Source organism: Mitosporidium daphniae (genome assembly GCF_000760515.2).
Source record: "Mitosporidium daphniae strain UGP3 chromosome Unknown contig-111, whole genome shotgun sequence".
Taxonomy (NCBI): Eukaryota; Fungi; Microsporidia; genus Mitosporidium; species Mitosporidium daphniae.
Window position 1 is genome coordinate 1 of NW_013546720.1, and position 15671 is coordinate 15671.

A 15671-nucleotide genomic window follows, 5' to 3' on the forward strand; every position below is an offset into this window, starting at 1 on the left:
TCTAAACAATGTCCTATTAATTTCCACCACAAAACGCTACTTTGATTTGGACGCGATCGATTATAGCGAAATCGACGATCTGGTCCATTTATTTTGTAATCCTTAGAGCATTTGTATCTTTTGCTTGGAAATGGCAGACCACCGCCATCAAAAAACTTCTAAATGTCCAAAGCAAATCTGCTACGGGTGTAAATTAATAGGACATTGTTTAGAGGAATGTCCTAACGAACATAGCTATGATGCATATGTATCTTCCCGCTGCTAATTCATAGGAATGGAGAAAATATTCTCTAAATGGGGACACTGGCGTTTCGGACATCGCCACCAACAGCCACTGCTATTGCTATAATTGTGGCGCAAAAGGCCACTTTGGAAATGTAAATATATCGATCTATTTATCACAGCGTTGCGAAAAATTTAAGGTGGATGCGGAGGAATCATTCCCCGGTCTCTTGACTATGGAAAAAATAGTGTCAAGGATCATTCCACCAAATTTCCAAAGGTTAAATAATTAATTTTTAGATTTTTTTTATGTTGAAATTTTTAACAGAAGGCATTCGAGGTATTTTTTCCTCATGGACTGCGCTTCAACTAGCCATGGAAGGCCAATGGGGCGGCACAGAAACGGACACCAAATACGTTTGGTTTGTACAAACCATCTCCGACTATTTAATAAAAGAAGGCGATAAAATCGACCCCATTGATATCGAAGAAATCCTGGAGCAAATTATTTCTGATGAATTTCTTGTACAGCTTGAGGATAATAGTGCGCTTCAAGTATTAACTCGCATGCATAACCTTAGGTATCCAATTCCATTATGAAGCTATATTATGAGCTCCGTCAGGGAAATCTTTCCATCTTAGAGAGTGTCCGAAATGCCTCGAAAAAGGCAGCCTGCACAAAAGAATGTCCCCCCCAGGGGCTCTCTTCGTCCGATTGCGATGAGGACAACCAGGCTGAGCTGCACGAATACAAACCAACCGATTTTAGTCCTCAAAATAATGACATGGATTTGGATAATCATCACCAGGACCTGGATTCTGAGGATGACGGATGGATAAAATATTAAACTTATTTATTACAAGCCCAATCAAAGGCCCACATCACGCCTGATCCCATCCCATCCGCTCACATCATATGTGTTGAAATCTATAGGGGGGAATGTCGTATATTTTGTCCCTAGATTCGATCCCATAAACGAATTGTTTCAATCCATGAAGAGGTCGACCGGCTGTGTAAAGTTCGGAGACGAATTTAGTCCAGGTGGATGTAAACCATGAAAAGGAAGCAACATGCAGATCATGGTTCTTAATCAACTTGGTGAGATTGAATATTCTATTTTCTGGATTCGAAAAATCGCTTTCAGAGCATTCCAATAATATTTGTGGGTCTGGGGCTATTTCTTTGGAATGAGAAAGTAGCACACAAGCATATCTGGAAAGCCCAATTCCCCTGGCCGGATGGGGAGGAAGATACGGCAGGATCTGATTGGGCGACTGGTCATTTATAACATATGGGGCTTCCATCTTCAAAGGGAAAGAGCCCTCAACCTCCTTCTGCGGAGGACCGTTCAAGTTAGCGACCATCCAAAGTGCCATTTGGTGCAACTTTTTATCATTTGAGGGCTTTGGATAATCACAATCAAGAAAGATAAAAGAGTACCACGGATTTGGCGGCGTATAGGAGGCCGTGGATAGGGTCGAAAACCGAACCACAGGCGCTTTAGCACACTATGATAAAAAATTTGCTCGTAAAACCTGTTCTGGATGCAAAAAGTGGCCCCGGCCAATAACATTGTCAGCAAAGGTGCATGCCATATTCAACATGGCCTCCGATTCATCAGGAAGAATATCAGGAATGAGCTTGTTTATTTTGGCTTGTAATCTAGTAACTTGAGGGCCTTGGTTTCTAACCCATTCATAATTGCTCATTTCGCAAAACTTTGGGATTTTCAGCTCGATCTTATTCAAGTTCCAATCCGACAACAGCCGGGGATCCGCTAACACAAGCTGATCCCGCATCCTATGGTCCTTCGAGTGCAACACAAGCTTCTGTTTAATTTCATTTTCTTTTTTCTGAAGAATCTCGATTGCAAGATCGTATGCCAACGCGCTTGCACCAGACAAGGATCGTCTACAAGCAGCAAATGCGACCATGAAAGTGAGTTGAGCTAAAAATTTATTTGCCGTGCTAGGGTATTGAATTTGAAAATTCCCCATCCACAGAGCGACCACCACCTACCACGGGGTCTATGTTAATGGCCATAGTGTAGTTAGTAACGTGTGCTCAATTTTATTAGACATCAAAGTGGAACTCAAAGCCTCCACCGCCCCCAAAAAAGTTGAAGATATCTTTAAAATCAAAATTCTGGCTATCCCTGCTATGAAACTGGGGATTTTGGCTTGGATTATTAACATCGTAACCATATTGATCATACTTTCTCTTTTCGGCAGGATCAGAAAGAACTTGATATGCTTGGTTGAGTTCTTGGAATTTCTTTGTGGCCTTGACGCTATTGTGATTTCGGTCTGGATGATATTTGGTAGCCAGTTTTCGATATGCCTTCTTGATATCTGAAACGGACGCAGATCGAGGGACCCCGAGAACTTGATAGTAGTCCTTGCTATTTTCCTTTGGCTCGACGGTTTTTTTCTTGAGAGATTCCAAGTCAGGATGCTCCGGGTAAAATCCGGAAAACTTTTCATACGCACTGGCAGCTAACAAGCAGGGGATGAGATAAAAATTCAAAACGAACCTTTTTCATAGTCCTCATTTTCAAAATAAGCCTCAATGGCGCACTTTAATAGTTTCGCGTTTGTGTCCTGAATTTGAAGACCAATTTCAGCCCACTTTATGGAATCACCAAAATCAGAGGCCCCCAGATACGCTTCAGCCAGTGCAGTTGCCACAAGGACTTTATAACCAATGGTCAATGGATACTCCTCCATATGCAATTTGGGGTTAAAATTGTCAGTTTCCCCCCAAAGTTCCAAAAGCTTAGGTATCTTTTGACTGGATTTCGCTATTGTACTGTTGTATTGCTTATCAAAATTCCTCATAAATCTGAACAAAGCCAAGCACTTGGGATTATCTGGATCAGACCTTAGACATGCCTGAACTGAAGAGAATCCCTTTTCTAAAGATCCAGCTGCAAGATTAGAACGTGCAGCAAGATATAAATATGAAACGTTGCGCCCAAGGTTGAAAGCCTGAACAAACTCGCTACCGGCAGTCTCATAGTCCTGCAGATAGATAGAAAAAAAAGCCCTTTTTTGTCTCAAATAAGAGGAGTAGGGAGAAATATGCCTCAATTCATGTATCAGGGAAATAGCCTCGCTAAATTCATTTATCTCAATAAAAAGATCGGCCTTTTTAAGGGTTGAAAGAGCCTCTTTAGCGCTAGCTATGAGGCTCTGACTCTCAGGTGTATCGACTCGGCGAAAATCTTCAATAGATTCATCATATTTTCCTAGTTTTAACAATAAGCTTCCTCTGGAAGAGTAGCCCTAAATTTAGCGTGCTAAACGAGTGAATACCTGAGTAAAGCTTTTGCTTTCACTGGATTTAATGGCTGATGTAAAATCGTTCAAAGCATCTTCAAAGTCAAATAATGCTTGAGAGGCAAGAGCCCGATAATAATAGGCCGTCTCTAAGTTTTCTCCGTTTTCTAGAAAAAATACAAAAACAAAGTACTAATTGCGGCAGTGCATCTATCTTTAACCCTTACATAGTCGCCGGTTTTCAAGAACTGTAAAAGCTCGGGCACATTTATGGATGATTTTTGACTCGATGCATCAGAAAAACACACAAAAAAGGCAGAAAACAAAAGGATGGCAAGGAACTGATAACTCGAGCTAAGATTGACCAATGTTGCCATAAGTAATTTTTTTTAAAATCCAAAAATTAATTTAATTTATTCAAATGTGCTGGAAATTGAGAATTTGCACTGTAAAGGTGTTCACAAAAGGCATGTGGTCAAATAGTTCACGATAAAAAGGAACCCGATGATGGTTACATAAAATTCTGAAATCAATGGCATGAAAATGCCTTTTGCCACTATTTATGGCAACATTAAGGAATTAAATTTTTAAAATAAAGCTAGGATTCGATGCCAAGGCCAATTGTCTTTTCTGGCCCCARTGRTTCTGGAAAGACTACGCTTTTAAATATGTTGACAAACAAGTATCCCAATATGTTTGCATATTCTATTGGATATACAACGCGTACGCCAAGAGCGGGAGAGGTTAATGGGATACATTATAATTTTGTGCCAAAGGAGACGTTTGAGGAAATGATTAAAAACAACGAGTTTTTGGAATGGTCTTGCTATTGCTGCAATTATTATGGGCAGGCAAAGAAAGGGGTCCAGGATATCATTGACCGTGGCATCAGCCCGATTTTAGCCATCGACATGAATGGGGTAATGTCCATTAAAAAGATGGGGGGATCTGCTTTGAGGCCCAAGTTTGTGTTTATCCAGACACCATCGCTTGCTGTTTTGGATGAGCGGCTGTCGGCTCGAGGTACAGAATCCGAGATGCTAAGATTAAAACGCCTTGAAGAAGCACAACGCGAGCTTGAATATGCGTATTCCTCGCCCGGTGTCTATGACCTTATTTTGATTAATGACAACATTGAGAGCTCTTTTGAGACTTTTGAAAAATTCGCCCTATCTGCTTGACGACGGAAAAAGCAAATAAAACCCCTTTGAGTGTTTATTAAGGATTGCTTAATTAAATGAATGACGATATCAACAAGATTAGCGGTTGGATTTGGCAACACGCTCAAGCTCGTCTTTCTTACGAATAGCATAACTGGAGGACGAACCCTTGGCGGCATTGATGAGCTCATCGGAAAGGCATTCTGCAATGCTTTTGACGTTTCTGAAAGCAGCCTCGCGGGAACCAATGGTAAGCAGGGCAATGGCTTGATTGACACGACGTAGAGGAGACACATCAACGGCTTGGCGACGAACAGCTCCAGATGATCCAATTCGGGTGGAATCTTCACGAGGCCCGGTATTCACAATTGCATCGACTACGACTTGGATGGGATTCTGATCGGTCATCAAGTTAATCAGCTCTAGCGCTTGCTTGACAATTCTGACGGCAAGAACCTTCTTTCCATTGTTGCGGCCATTCATCATTAAAGAGTTGGTAAGGCGCTCAACAATGGGGCATTTAGCCTTTCTGAATCTCTTTGACGCAAATCTTCCTGCAGAATGTGGAAGATAAACCTGGTTTCCAAGCTCGATATAATCAACGAGGGAAATATCGTTACACTTGACGCCATCGTAGGACCACTTGTTGAAAAGCTTAACTTGTAGTTGTTCAGAGTCTACCTCAGTCATTCCTATTTATGATTAGAGGAAAATATTTGAAGAACTAGAATGGATGAAAATGGGTATCAAAAGGATCAAAAGAATCTGATCATCATGTTACCTTTGTTTGAGAAAATTAATAAATAAAATTTAAAAATTAAAATTTTAATGCAATTGAAGCTCAGTATTGCTTCGAAATCGCCCTGGCAAGTTCCTGGAGGGATTCTGCATCGCCTTTTTTGGCCGGCCAATGAATGCCGAGGCCTTCATCTTTATTAGGCTTTGGGATTATGTGAAAGTGGACGTGCTCGATTTCCTAAGTTATATAGATGCTACCAATAAACCTGATGGGCCTCTCTGCCGTTGTTTTGCAGAATATTATACTCCGTGACTCCGGTGACCGAAATTGAGGCTTGGGCGATCTTTTTGGCGACAGGTAAAATCTCATCAAGATACGCGTCTGGAACTTCATGCACTTTGGCAGCATGGTATTTAGGGATGACCAAAATGTGGCCCATTGATAGGGGAAATAGATCCATAAATGCCAGCGTCTTTTGAGACTCGTAGACAATAGCAGAGGGTATTTCTTTCCTGATGATGCGACAAAACAGACAGGTTGCACACAATGAAGACATTGGTTGATTTAATAAAAACCCGAATTTTTATGATGATAAATTGTAATGGCCCCAAAAAATATGGGCTCAAAGGGAAGCTTCCTTGTCCATCGCCACAGCCACGGCCCGCGCCGATGCAAATATTTGATGAGGAGAGGAAAAAGGCGGCCCAAAACACTCTATTGTCGTATTTTACTTCGACCACGACATCTAATGATCCCTGGAGCCCTGCTAAAGACGAGCAACACGCACCTTTTGATGGAAATCGTAAAGAAAGCAAGCAATTATATTTGAGATTGGGACAAAAGGAAAATTTCCTTACTGAATGTCGCGAATGCTTCATGGCATATAACCCCTCATGTGTTGAGGACAGAAAGATACACAGCAAGTATCATAAGAAATGCTCTCTAAAGTAATTTATTTGCATTATATTCTTCATCCATGAGATGTCTCTCCAGGGATGAATATACATAGTGTACAAGATATTTGATAATAAACAGTGCCAGTATTATCAGGAATAGTATTAACGGAATTGAGCTCATGGGAATAACCTTGAACAGAACCGGCTCACTAACTAAATCCAAATGTACGCCAATCCGTTACCAATAATGAACTCGATCTCCGGGATCTTTGTCTTGAAGATATTTCTGTGGTCCACAACGGAAACAACCAATACATTTTTGTGAAATTTCAATTCAAAATCAATTGGATACTATGCAGACTTAACGGCCACATAAGCTTACATATGGGGAGTAGCATATCCGAACCTCACGGGAAGACCCCACTTGGCGGTCTATGGGAAATTCATAGGAATTGCCCACGAACTTGAGTCTATATTTGGCATAGTTTCCAGACATAATCCCACTGGAAGCATATCCAAATCCCGACCAAATAAAACACATCCAAAAAAAAAGCAAGTTGACAACATGCGCGGCTTCCATTACTTGTGGTGAACAGGGGACACGTAAAAATTTAAATTTCAAATAAAGCCTGCAAAATGAAAAGTAGCCGCCGTCTATCACACTACATTTCTCTGGCATCAAGTGCATCATATAGATATGCCAGCGGAACTTATTTGCTGGAAGGCTCAGAGCTAATACACGAATTCGTTTCACAAAACTCGCCCGTTCACGTCAAGTCGCTGTGCATGAGTAGAGACTTTCACTTGAATAAACTTCCCAACCTCGCTGGCGAAAGAAAAGCCGCTTTGGAAAGTGTTTTGGCAAACTTTGCTGCAAACGATCCGGCATATTTGAAGTCGTATCAAATTAACAGAATCACAGATAGCAATTCTGAGGGCATAGTAGCTGAGATTGAAATGATCGACCACAAATTTCCAAAGAAAAATATACTTATCCTTGATGGAATCAGAAACCCTGGAAACATGGGGGCGCTCCTAAGATCCGCCGTGTATTTCAATTGGGATACGGTGGTCGTGATTCCAGAAGCAGCGGATCCATTTGGGGTTGCCTGTGTAAGGGCCGCCAGAAACGCACAATCTTATGTTGGGATTGAAACTATCAAGCCCGAAGGTCTTGAAGAAATATTTTCGCCCGATAGAACGCTTTTTTTAGCGATTCCCAGCCCGGTTGAGCGGTTGAATTTGAACGAGTATGGCGACCTAATGAAGGCCGGCAGCAAGGTGCTGATATTGGGCTCTGAGTCGCATGGAATTTCCGAAAAGCTCCGAAACCACTGCAGAGAAGCAAAAAACGTCTACGAGGTGAATGTGTTAAATTTAAATCCAAAACAAATGGAGTCTTTAAATGTCTCAATAGCAGGGTCCATATTAATGTCCAAATTGCAGGACCTTAATGCTAATGAGGCGGTTCAAATTTCGAAATTAAACCGGTCAAATGTTTAAGCTTCATGCAAGCATCAATATCCGTGTCATGCATGTATCAATATCCATGGCATGCAAGCATCAATATCCATGTCATGCATGCATCAATATCCGTGTCATAAATCAATCAATCTTTCCAATACGGGATGGCCCGTTTTGAAAATTCTTTTCAGCGATGTCATCTTTGAGTTTAGAATCCACATCTGTTTCTGACAATTCTAGCATACAATCAGAAGATGGATCAGCTGGCTATTCACCCAATTCAGGATCCCTCAAGCAGTTTCTATTTCACTCGATGACAACAGAGCTTGAACTCATGAGTAACGAGCTGGATTTACTGGTTAAAACAGCAAGTGCCGATAAACAGGTAGCATGCGAAACCATATTTGTAGCCATCGTTCAGAAATGAGATGGATAGTTTCTATTCGATATTTGAGAGATTCTTGAACCAAAAAGACCGTGAAAAAGAGCTAGATTGGTATAAAATCAACAATTTAGGCCCCGATAAAGTAATCTTTCGCTTGCCCATGCATAGCTGATCCCTTATGCTGAACTGCCTGCTATTGAAGAAGATGATGCAAAAATTTGTCACCTGCTTTCAAAGCTTGCCGTGGTAAAACTCAATGGCGGGCTTGGCACATCGATGGGCTGTGTTGGGCCCAAATCCACCATTGAGATCCGAGATCGAATGACGATCCTTGATCTTACAATTCAGCAAATTGAAGTACAGACTGCTTGCGCTTACATTAGTCGATAAACCAGTCTTTCAATGTTGATGTTCCTCTTGTTTTAATGAATTCGTTCAATACTGATGCGGAAACCTCAAAAGTGATCAAAAAATATATGAAAAGAAGGGTCCCCATATTAACGTTCAACCAAAGCAAATTTCCCAGAATATGGAAGGATGATCTTTTGCCTGTACCCGCATCATTTTCGTCGCAAGGCACCCATTGGTTTGTTTGCTTTTTTAAACAATGCAGGTACCCCCCTGGCCATGGCGATATTTTTTGTGCTCTTAAAAGCTCTGGCGTGCTTGAGCAGCTAATCAGCAAGGGAAAGGAATACATTTTCATTTCCAATATCGATAACCTTGGTGCCACCATTGACTACAGTAAGCGATGCAGCCCATTGATTTGTAGATGTTTTAAACTTCCTATCCCAAAACAAATATGAATTTCTGATGGAGGTCACGGAAAAGACCAAGGCCGATATCAAGGGAGGCACTCTTGTTGAGTATAATGGAAATGTCCGACTTCTTGAAGTGGCCCAGGTGCCTGCGCAGCACGTATTGAGGTGTGTTAATTTCTAGTTGAAAGACTTTATGTCTATCAAGAAGTTTCGCGTGTTCAACACCAATAATGTTTGGATGTCTCTTTCRGTCCTCAATTCGATCGATTTTAACGATCTTGATCTGGAAATAATTGCCAATGTTAAGGTAGGTACTCCGGATTGGGCTCACCACCACGCTTTAGACTCTTGAACATTCTGATAAAAAAATAATTCAGCTCGAGACTGCGATGGGATCGGCAATTAAAAACTTTAAAAATGCCGTTGGGGTCACGGTTCCTAGATCTCGCTTTCTTCCCATTAAAGGATGCTCTGATCTGTTCCTACTTCAATCCGATCTGTATTCAAACGTGCGTGGAACTATGAAGCTCAATGCTAAGCGCCAAATCTCGTCGACCCCTCTTGTTAAGCTTGGTAGCTATTTTAAAAAGGTAATACGGGCTCCCCTTACATTGGCGGCTGTAGGTTGAAAGCTACATGAGTCGTTTTGCCTCTCCGCCGCATATCCTTGATCTGGACCATTTGACGGTTAGTGGAGATGTCACATTCGGTTCCGGTGTCGTCCTTAAGGTATTATCTGCACGGTTGTGCTAAAAACAGGGGACCGTTATCATTGTCGCAAACCATGGATGTCATATTGACATACCGTCTGGATCAATTCTGCACGACAATGTGATTTCTGGCAATTTGAGAATCATGGATCATTAGGCCAAGTGGCCATTGTAACAATAAAACAGCCTCTAAAACACCGGCCCCCCACCTGCAAAGATACAAAAACACCTGGATACGGCAACGGAATCCAATGGGTTGCTGTTAAGTATTCGTGTTTTATTAATTGCCAGTATCTACATTGAACCCAAAAAATTGCCAATAAAATTATTATGATGGGGCAATAAATATTCTATATTGTGATATACAAGCTAATAATCGGGAAGCGAAGCCAGCAGCGAATCGGCAATGATGGACTCGGTAGACTCTTCTTCGCCGTTAATATTACAAGAATGCCCAGATTTATCTGCATCAAAGACACTAATTTTACAGGAAAGCGAGTTGGATGCGAACTTTGCTTTAAAGTCGCCAGACTCTTGTTTTGAGCAGTGTTCGCAAAGGTAATCGTTGCTTTCGACCACCGAAACCGATCTGTCGTAAGCATAGATATCGAAGGTCTTTGAGGACTCCAAAGAGCAATTGGCACTTGAGGCAGAATAGGGGGTCGTCGGATGCGAAGGAAACCCTTTAAATTCTCGCGAGCTGGAGCTTGATGAGGGGAACGATAACGATTGGCTACGCCTGGTCCTCATCCAATCAAAACCAAAGCCCACCGGAACGGCGAAAGTGGCGTCTCCTGCAGAACTAATACTAGGCGGCGATGATGAGGCAGAGGATACAGCAGAATTAGATAATAATGATAAATTATGATTGGTTGTTGGATTTACAAGATGTTCTAGCGATTCAAAAAAATGCGGACCAGACGCAGAATCGACATTCGATTTTACAAGGAGATCTTTTTGAAAGCCGTGATGAACTGGGCCATTGAACTGGTTATCTGACTCTATCTTTGCTTGGCCCGGGGGTTTTCCATTCATAAGCGTGCCAGCCTCAAGGTGGATAAAGCAACATCGCTTTCCATATGGGCAGTTTCCGAGCTCCCAAAACGTTCGGCAGATTTCGGTTTTGTATCTTGGATGGCGAGGTATTATTCGCAGCTCGGACTTGTCGTGTGCAAATTGACACTTGACACCATATCGGCAGAAACCGGTCTCCTCAAATGTGCGGCAAAGCTCTGTCTTGTACAGCGATATTTTCTTTGGCAACGAGAGCAGCGAGTTGGATTCCGAGTAAAAAGGAACCTGGCCATTAGGCTTGATTGAGTGGAACGACTGAAACATATCCTGATTGGGCGAGCCCATATCACTAAAGTGGGATCCCTTCGATGAAAAGGAGTTGTGGTAGATGGAAGAATTTTCAAAGTGGTTCATTTGGGCAAACTTGTTTTCAAAATCTACATCCACTGCCGAGGAGGGCGAAGATGGCAGTGATAATCCAAACGAGGAGCCATACTCCGGGTCACCACTGCCACCATTAATCGAATCAATGGTCGAGTGTCTCCTTGGCGCATGTGTGGATTGGTACATTGGATACATATCAGCACTTGAATAGGAAGGGGCAAAGTTTCCCAAAATAAACATTGATTGAGTGGATGATGACCTCTCTTTTGGAGAAAATACAAATGATGATAGATTGTGATCGTTCTGATAGTGATTCTTGATACCAGTTTGATGACCCTCGCCATGAAATTCGTCCATCATGTATGCTGGCTCTGATTTGAAGGGAAATTCATCTTGATTGAGGAGACCCATATCAGACGATAAACGCGGGCTTTCCTTTGAAGGCGTTGTGGTTAGGATGGAATGAATACTGTCACTATCAAAACCTGATGGTGATGACATGGACAACATTGGACATTTTCTTTTGGCTGAATTAGGGATGGTAATTCTGATGTGTCTGATAAAAACGATAAACCGCGATCAGTAGGGTATGCGACGAAAGATGGGGAAAGCTGATATATGAAGGTCACTAAATTACCGGGAAATAAAATGACCAAATATCTGATGACGATCAGTGAATAAAAGTCAACTATGCGTGCGTATTATGATTACACATCCCGTTAACCCTAGTTTGTAGTTTTTAATTTTAATGGCAATCCTTTCTAAATTGACAAGCAAAGAGTTCCGGTCGTATCTGATGAGTACTCACTTCTGGGGGCCCGCCATAACATGGGGAATCCCCATCGCAGGCATTGCAGACATGAAAAAGAGCCCCGAACTTATATCGGGCAGAATGACGCTTGGTTCCTCTTATTCTTTTTACCCATAGCCTTGTGTATTTACTCGGCCTTGTTCATGCGATTTGCCTGGATGGTCAACCCGAGAAATCTGCAGCTAATGCTGGTACATGCGTCCAATGAGACCGTCCAATTGATACAGGGATTTCGTCTGGTCCAATACGAGCGATCAAAAATGGCCATCAGCTGATTTCCATTTCCGGACTACGGTGATGAATGATGGCAAAGGGTTAGTCCCTGTGTGGCCAAAATTAAATTTTAGCCCAATTTGCAGCAATTTAAATGTAGTACGACGCCATATAGCTTTTTGTCAAATACGATTGGTGCTAAACAGCCCCATCAGGATCAGTGATCGATGCATGTGAAAAGGGCCATGCTAGTCCCCAACCCTTCAACGCGATATTTGTGCCATGCCCTGACACAAATAAATGCGAATTAAATAATTTGGCAAAATATTTGTTGGCAACTCTATTATTGGACTCTTAAATACTTTTATTATAGAGTTTGCTGATCTGATCTATTCCCACCAGCTGACCTCCTTTAGAATGGATCCTGTCCCATCATTTCTTGCTACAGGCCCGTTTGACACTGCCGCCAACAACGGTGCATCTTCTTCTTTTTCTGTTCGCAACGAATCAGGATCGAGATCCTCCAATATTGTAACCAGTTTCTGATGTATAACCATAGGGGTCGAGGTTGTCTTTTCTGCAGCGTCTGACCAGGAGCTTCATTCTGGGCTGGAGAAGGTCCCCTGCAGCAACGATCATCTTCATCACCTCCTTCATCTTTGCCATATTCAAGGTTTCCCGTTTGCCCTCTTATTTCAATAGTTCACAGTGACCACAATTGTGTTGGGCATCAATTGGGACTCCCAATGCGATCGGCCTTTGTGGACATTTTTACTGATGTTAGACATCATCACTTTTATGAAGATCCCGTTTTTGCTTCTCGAAGCGATCTGGATGTTTCCTTTGGGCGTTAATTTTTATGCCACCTCTCGAGGACAATTTATCACATCCTCAAGGGACATCCTTGCCACTTGCCAACTTTTAATGCTATTCTTTGGCTCTGTTTGGGTCCTCTCCGCTAAGACATGCTCCACCACCGCGCCATCTCTGTATATCACCTCAATTGCGTGGATTATTTATGCATCCTTTTTGCTCTTCTTTCCTCTTTTTCTATGTTTTTTGGTTCTATTCTGCCTTCCGGTGGCCATTCTTATCATAAGAAGTCGAAATGGATTTGCCGCAGATCCCTTTGGGTCGACCTCTGGTGCGAGAGGCCTCTCTCCGGAAAGGATTTCTTCCATCCCCACTGAGGTTTATCACAAGAGTTCTTCTATAGACTCGCCCACTAGTTCGGATATTTGCATTCGAACTTCAGGGTCTCTTTTGCTAAGTGGAAGACAAAGGAATAATTCAAGCGGCGATGTTTGCGCCATTTGCCTGTCACCCTATGATAACAATAACATTCTTCGATGTCTTCCTTGCCAACATCGGTTCCACATCGAGTGCATAGACTCATGGCTTTCTGTTTCTGCAACGTGCCCTCTTTGTGTCAGACGGATTGGAGATGATGAGGCTACCACTCCTACCATTGAAGTTGGAGATTCAGCGATCCCTTCAGAGGGCCAAAGAGTTCCTTCCAATGCTAATATGTCTCCATCAGAAATGATGGTTCCGTTCGCCTCAATTGTGTAAATAAATAACCGATTAATTTTAACGAGGAGAACGGAGAGAGGCGGTGTTTGGGACACCAAAACCGCATACCCTGCTGTTGAGGTTTAAGCTATCGCGGTTTTGAAGTTTTTACCTTTTCAATACGCGGTTTTTCAAAGGGAATACGGGGATTTATTGTGTCCATTTAAGGTTAATGATTAACTGTTGCGGGTGGAAAGCCCACCCGTTGATCCGAGTCTAATGAGATTTTGTGCATTCAAGGGTCGACGTCCACCCCTCCCCCTAGAGGAGCCTCTTGCGCGTCTAGATGTGTTGTAAACCGGTCTCTCTGACTTTCTTGATCTAAGTGAAGACACTCTGTGGCGGAATAATTCGTCATCTTCTTCTTCTGACGCTTGGTTGGAACCGGAACTGGAGGAATTGTCATCTAGAGTCAAGTATAGGAAATTACCCTGAGTGTGGTTATATTTTGCCTTCGGTTTTCGGCCTCTTTTTTTTTGTGGGGCTGGGATTTTTTTCTTCGTTTCCGATCTGGATTCCTTATCAGAAAATGGATTCATGTTTTCGTTTTCGTCTTCATCTTCGGAAGATGTGTTGATATTTTCATCCTCATCTCTATCCTGGGACAGGTTATCTTCATTTGACGACGACGACGAAGAAGAAGAAGAAGAAGAAGAAGTAAATGCCGGTTTTGGTGAATATTTTTCCGTTTGAAACTTTTTTCTATCACCGAGAGTTTCTTCTTCTGCCTCGGATTCTTCATTGCCGCTTGTGGCGGAGGATTCGCTTACTTGAAATCTTCTTATTGCATGGGAAGACTGGTAAGAAGCCGATGCTCTTCCTCGTTTGTATCCTCTTCCCCCTCTTCTCTTGCCATAAGCTCCGCGACGTCTACCTGAACCACGGGGTCGTCCGACCTTTGAAGCCGGTTGAAATGTTGTTTTGGCGTCCCCACCACCGCCACCGCCACCAGCATCACGGTCTTCGTCATCATGCGTGTTATGATATGCCTCTATTTTTGCTGGATAAAGGTTGCTCGACACCTGAGCCGATCTACTTGAATAAATCAAATCAGTCTCTTCATCGGCACTGAGTGGGTGGTGATTCTGATGGCTTTCGAGATCTTTTCCGTATTCAAATAAAGACGAAATAGATGAATTTACAGGAAGTATCATATTTGTGGCCGTGCTGGTAAGGCTGCTCAACGGCGGTGTTATCAACTGAGATTCTTTGGGAAAGACTCCATTGATTTCATTTAAAAACAAAACTTTGCTCCAATTGACATCTTGGAATAAGAAAACGTTTGGTCCCACAATACTGGCTGATTTTGGCATGCTTTTAAACACCTCGAAATTCTTGTTCGTAGTGGAGGAAGAGAATAAAGACTTTTTGTCTGGCGATGCCGAATTGTGATGGCATTTAAAAGACGAAGGCGAGAGCAAAAATCTTTTTCTCCCTATTTTGTGGCCACAATTGTCATAAAACCTTTCTGAATATAAATAGCTGTGTTGATCCTTTCCCACTCGTGAATAGGGATCTGGAGATGTTTCCATGTAATAAAAAATTAAAACAATGACAAGCCAAATAGAAAAGCTGATTTTACGTTTTTAAAACTGACAAATAACAAATATTTTTGTACCATTTATCAGATTTTTATTTTGCAAAATGGACATTAATTTTAATGCCCATTTTTTCCAGGCTGTTGAGTCCGAATTGAGCGCCAAGGATGACATGTCATTTTATAACGATCGTGATAGCGATGATGGAGAAAAATATGCAAAGGAAGAAAATAGTAGCTGTTGCGATCAATTCTCAAAGGCCAGTCAAAATGGAGATGTTTTTCCTGTGGACTCGAGAAAATCGCGGATCGAGGCGGATGACACAAGCTCTAAAGATTCAAAAGCCTCTTTGCAATCGAGCATTGAAAAGCCGAAAGTTTCTGCCGAAGAGTACGATTACTTTAAAAAGTTAGCTTTTTTTGCTTCCAACAAAAACGCGAACACCTCGCAAATGTACTGTGATTTGCATTTAATTTATAGACAAATGCACAGGAATCTCCAAATATCGTCTGCATTTTTTTTT

General features: G+C 42.1%; 15 protein-coding genes across 15 annotated transcripts; 9 read left to right on the forward strand and 6 right to left on the reverse strand.

Annotated features, from left to right (window-relative positions):
• Positions 1-531: 531 nt before the first annotated feature.
• Positions 532-1070, forward strand: DI09_111p10 (uncharacterized protein; the record flags this gene model as incomplete). Its single annotated transcript, XM_013384064.1, has 2 exons — positions 532-777; positions 837-1070. The coding sequence occupies 2 exons, from the start codon at positions 532-534 to the stop codon at positions 1068-1070; spliced, it is 480 nt and encodes a 159-aa protein (XP_013239518.1).
• A 64-nt stretch (positions 1071-1134) lies between these two features.
• On the reverse strand, positions 1135-2157 carry DI09_111p20 (uncharacterized protein; the record flags this gene model as incomplete). Its single annotated transcript, XM_013384065.1, has 2 exons — positions 1135-1731; positions 1795-2157. The coding sequence occupies 2 exons, from the start codon at positions 2155-2157 to the stop codon at positions 1135-1137; spliced, it is 960 nt and encodes a 319-aa protein (XP_013239519.1).
• A 139-nt stretch (positions 2158-2296) lies between these two features.
• On the reverse strand, positions 2297-3878 carry DI09_111p30 (DnaJ-like protein subfamily C member 3; the record flags this gene model as incomplete). The annotated part of the gene is made up of 4 exons (XM_013384066.1): positions 2297-2718; positions 2757-3507; positions 3538-3668; positions 3695-3878. The coding sequence occupies 4 exons, from the start codon at positions 3876-3878 to the stop codon at positions 2297-2299; spliced, it is 1488 nt and encodes a 495-aa protein (XP_013239520.1).
• A 231-nt stretch (positions 3879-4109) lies between these two features.
• Positions 4110-4682, forward strand: DI09_111p40 (uncharacterized protein; the record flags this gene model as incomplete). The annotated part of the gene is made up of 1 exon (XM_013384067.1): positions 4110-4682. One exon carries the CDS (start codon positions 4110-4112, stop codon positions 4680-4682), a length of 573 nt encoding a protein of 190 aa, XP_013239521.1.
• Positions 4683-4760: 78 nt separating this feature from the next.
• DI09_111p50 (40S ribosomal protein S5) lies at positions 4761-5351 on the reverse strand (the record flags this gene model as incomplete). Its single annotated transcript, XM_013384068.1, has 1 exon — positions 4761-5351. The coding sequence occupies one exon, from the start codon at positions 5349-5351 to the stop codon at positions 4761-4763; it is 591 nt and encodes a 196-aa protein (XP_013239522.1).
• A 151-nt stretch (positions 5352-5502) lies between these two features.
• On the reverse strand, positions 5503-5956 carry DI09_111p60 (uncharacterized protein; the record flags this gene model as incomplete). The annotated part of the gene is made up of 2 exons (XM_013384069.1): positions 5503-5637; positions 5666-5956. The coding sequence occupies 2 exons, from the start codon at positions 5954-5956 to the stop codon at positions 5503-5505; spliced, it is 426 nt and encodes a 141-aa protein (XP_013239523.1).
• A 32-nt stretch (positions 5957-5988) lies between these two features.
• On the forward strand, positions 5989-6351 carry DI09_111p70 (uncharacterized protein; the record flags this gene model as incomplete). Its single annotated transcript, XM_013384070.1, has 1 exon — positions 5989-6351. The coding sequence occupies one exon, from the start codon at positions 5989-5991 to the stop codon at positions 6349-6351; it is 363 nt and encodes a 120-aa protein (XP_013239524.1).
• Positions 6352-6932: 581 nt separating this feature from the next.
• DI09_111p80 (uncharacterized protein) lies at positions 6933-7799 on the forward strand (the record flags this gene model as incomplete). The annotated part of the gene is made up of 1 exon (XM_013384071.1): positions 6933-7799. One exon carries the CDS (start codon positions 6933-6935, stop codon positions 7797-7799), a length of 867 nt encoding a protein of 288 aa, XP_013239525.1.
• A 154-nt stretch (positions 7800-7953) lies between these two features.
• Positions 7954-8535, forward strand: DI09_111p90 (uncharacterized protein; the record flags this gene model as incomplete). The annotated part of the gene is made up of 3 exons (XM_013384072.1): positions 7954-8145; positions 8171-8287; positions 8314-8535. The coding sequence occupies 3 exons, from the start codon at positions 7954-7956 to the stop codon at positions 8533-8535; spliced, it is 531 nt and encodes a 176-aa protein (XP_013239526.1).
• A 35-nt stretch (positions 8536-8570) lies between these two features.
• DI09_111p100 (UTP-glucose-1-phosphate uridylyltransferase) lies at positions 8571-9535 on the forward strand (the record flags this gene model as incomplete). The annotated part of the gene is made up of 5 exons (XM_013384058.1): positions 8571-8889; positions 8918-9063; positions 9088-9213; positions 9284-9469; positions 9497-9535. 5 exons carry the CDS (start codon positions 8571-8573, stop codon positions 9533-9535), a joined length of 816 nt encoding a protein of 271 aa, XP_013239512.1.
• Positions 9536-9542: 7 nt separating this feature from the next.
• DI09_111p110 (uncharacterized protein) lies at positions 9543-9773 on the forward strand (the record flags this gene model as incomplete). The annotated part of the gene is made up of 2 exons (XM_013384059.1): positions 9543-9635; positions 9666-9773. The coding sequence occupies 2 exons, from the start codon at positions 9543-9545 to the stop codon at positions 9771-9773; spliced, it is 201 nt and encodes a 66-aa protein (XP_013239513.1).
• Positions 9774-9985: 212 nt separating this feature from the next.
• Positions 9986-11524, reverse strand: DI09_111p120 (tristetraproline; the record flags this gene model as incomplete). The annotated part of the gene is made up of 1 exon (XM_013384060.1): positions 9986-11524. The coding sequence occupies one exon, from the start codon at positions 11522-11524 to the stop codon at positions 9986-9988; it is 1539 nt and encodes a 512-aa protein (XP_013239514.1).
• A 931-nt stretch (positions 11525-12455) lies between these two features.
• Positions 12456-13610, forward strand: DI09_111p130 (uncharacterized protein; the record flags this gene model as incomplete). The annotated part of the gene is made up of 2 exons (XM_013384061.1): positions 12456-12569; positions 12741-13610. The coding sequence occupies 2 exons, from the start codon at positions 12456-12458 to the stop codon at positions 13608-13610; spliced, it is 984 nt and encodes a 327-aa protein (XP_013239515.1).
• A 176-nt stretch (positions 13611-13786) lies between these two features.
• Positions 13787-15142, reverse strand: DI09_111p140 (uncharacterized protein; the record flags this gene model as incomplete). The annotated part of the gene is made up of 1 exon (XM_013384062.1): positions 13787-15142. One exon carries the CDS (start codon positions 15140-15142, stop codon positions 13787-13789), a length of 1356 nt encoding a protein of 451 aa, XP_013239516.1.
• A 112-nt stretch (positions 15143-15254) lies between these two features.
• On the forward strand, positions 15255-15671 carry DI09_111p150 (uncharacterized protein; the record flags this gene model as incomplete). The annotated part of the gene is made up of 1 exon (XM_013384063.1): positions 15255-15671. A coding segment is annotated over one exon (417 nt), but the record flags the coding sequence as incomplete, so codon positions are not given.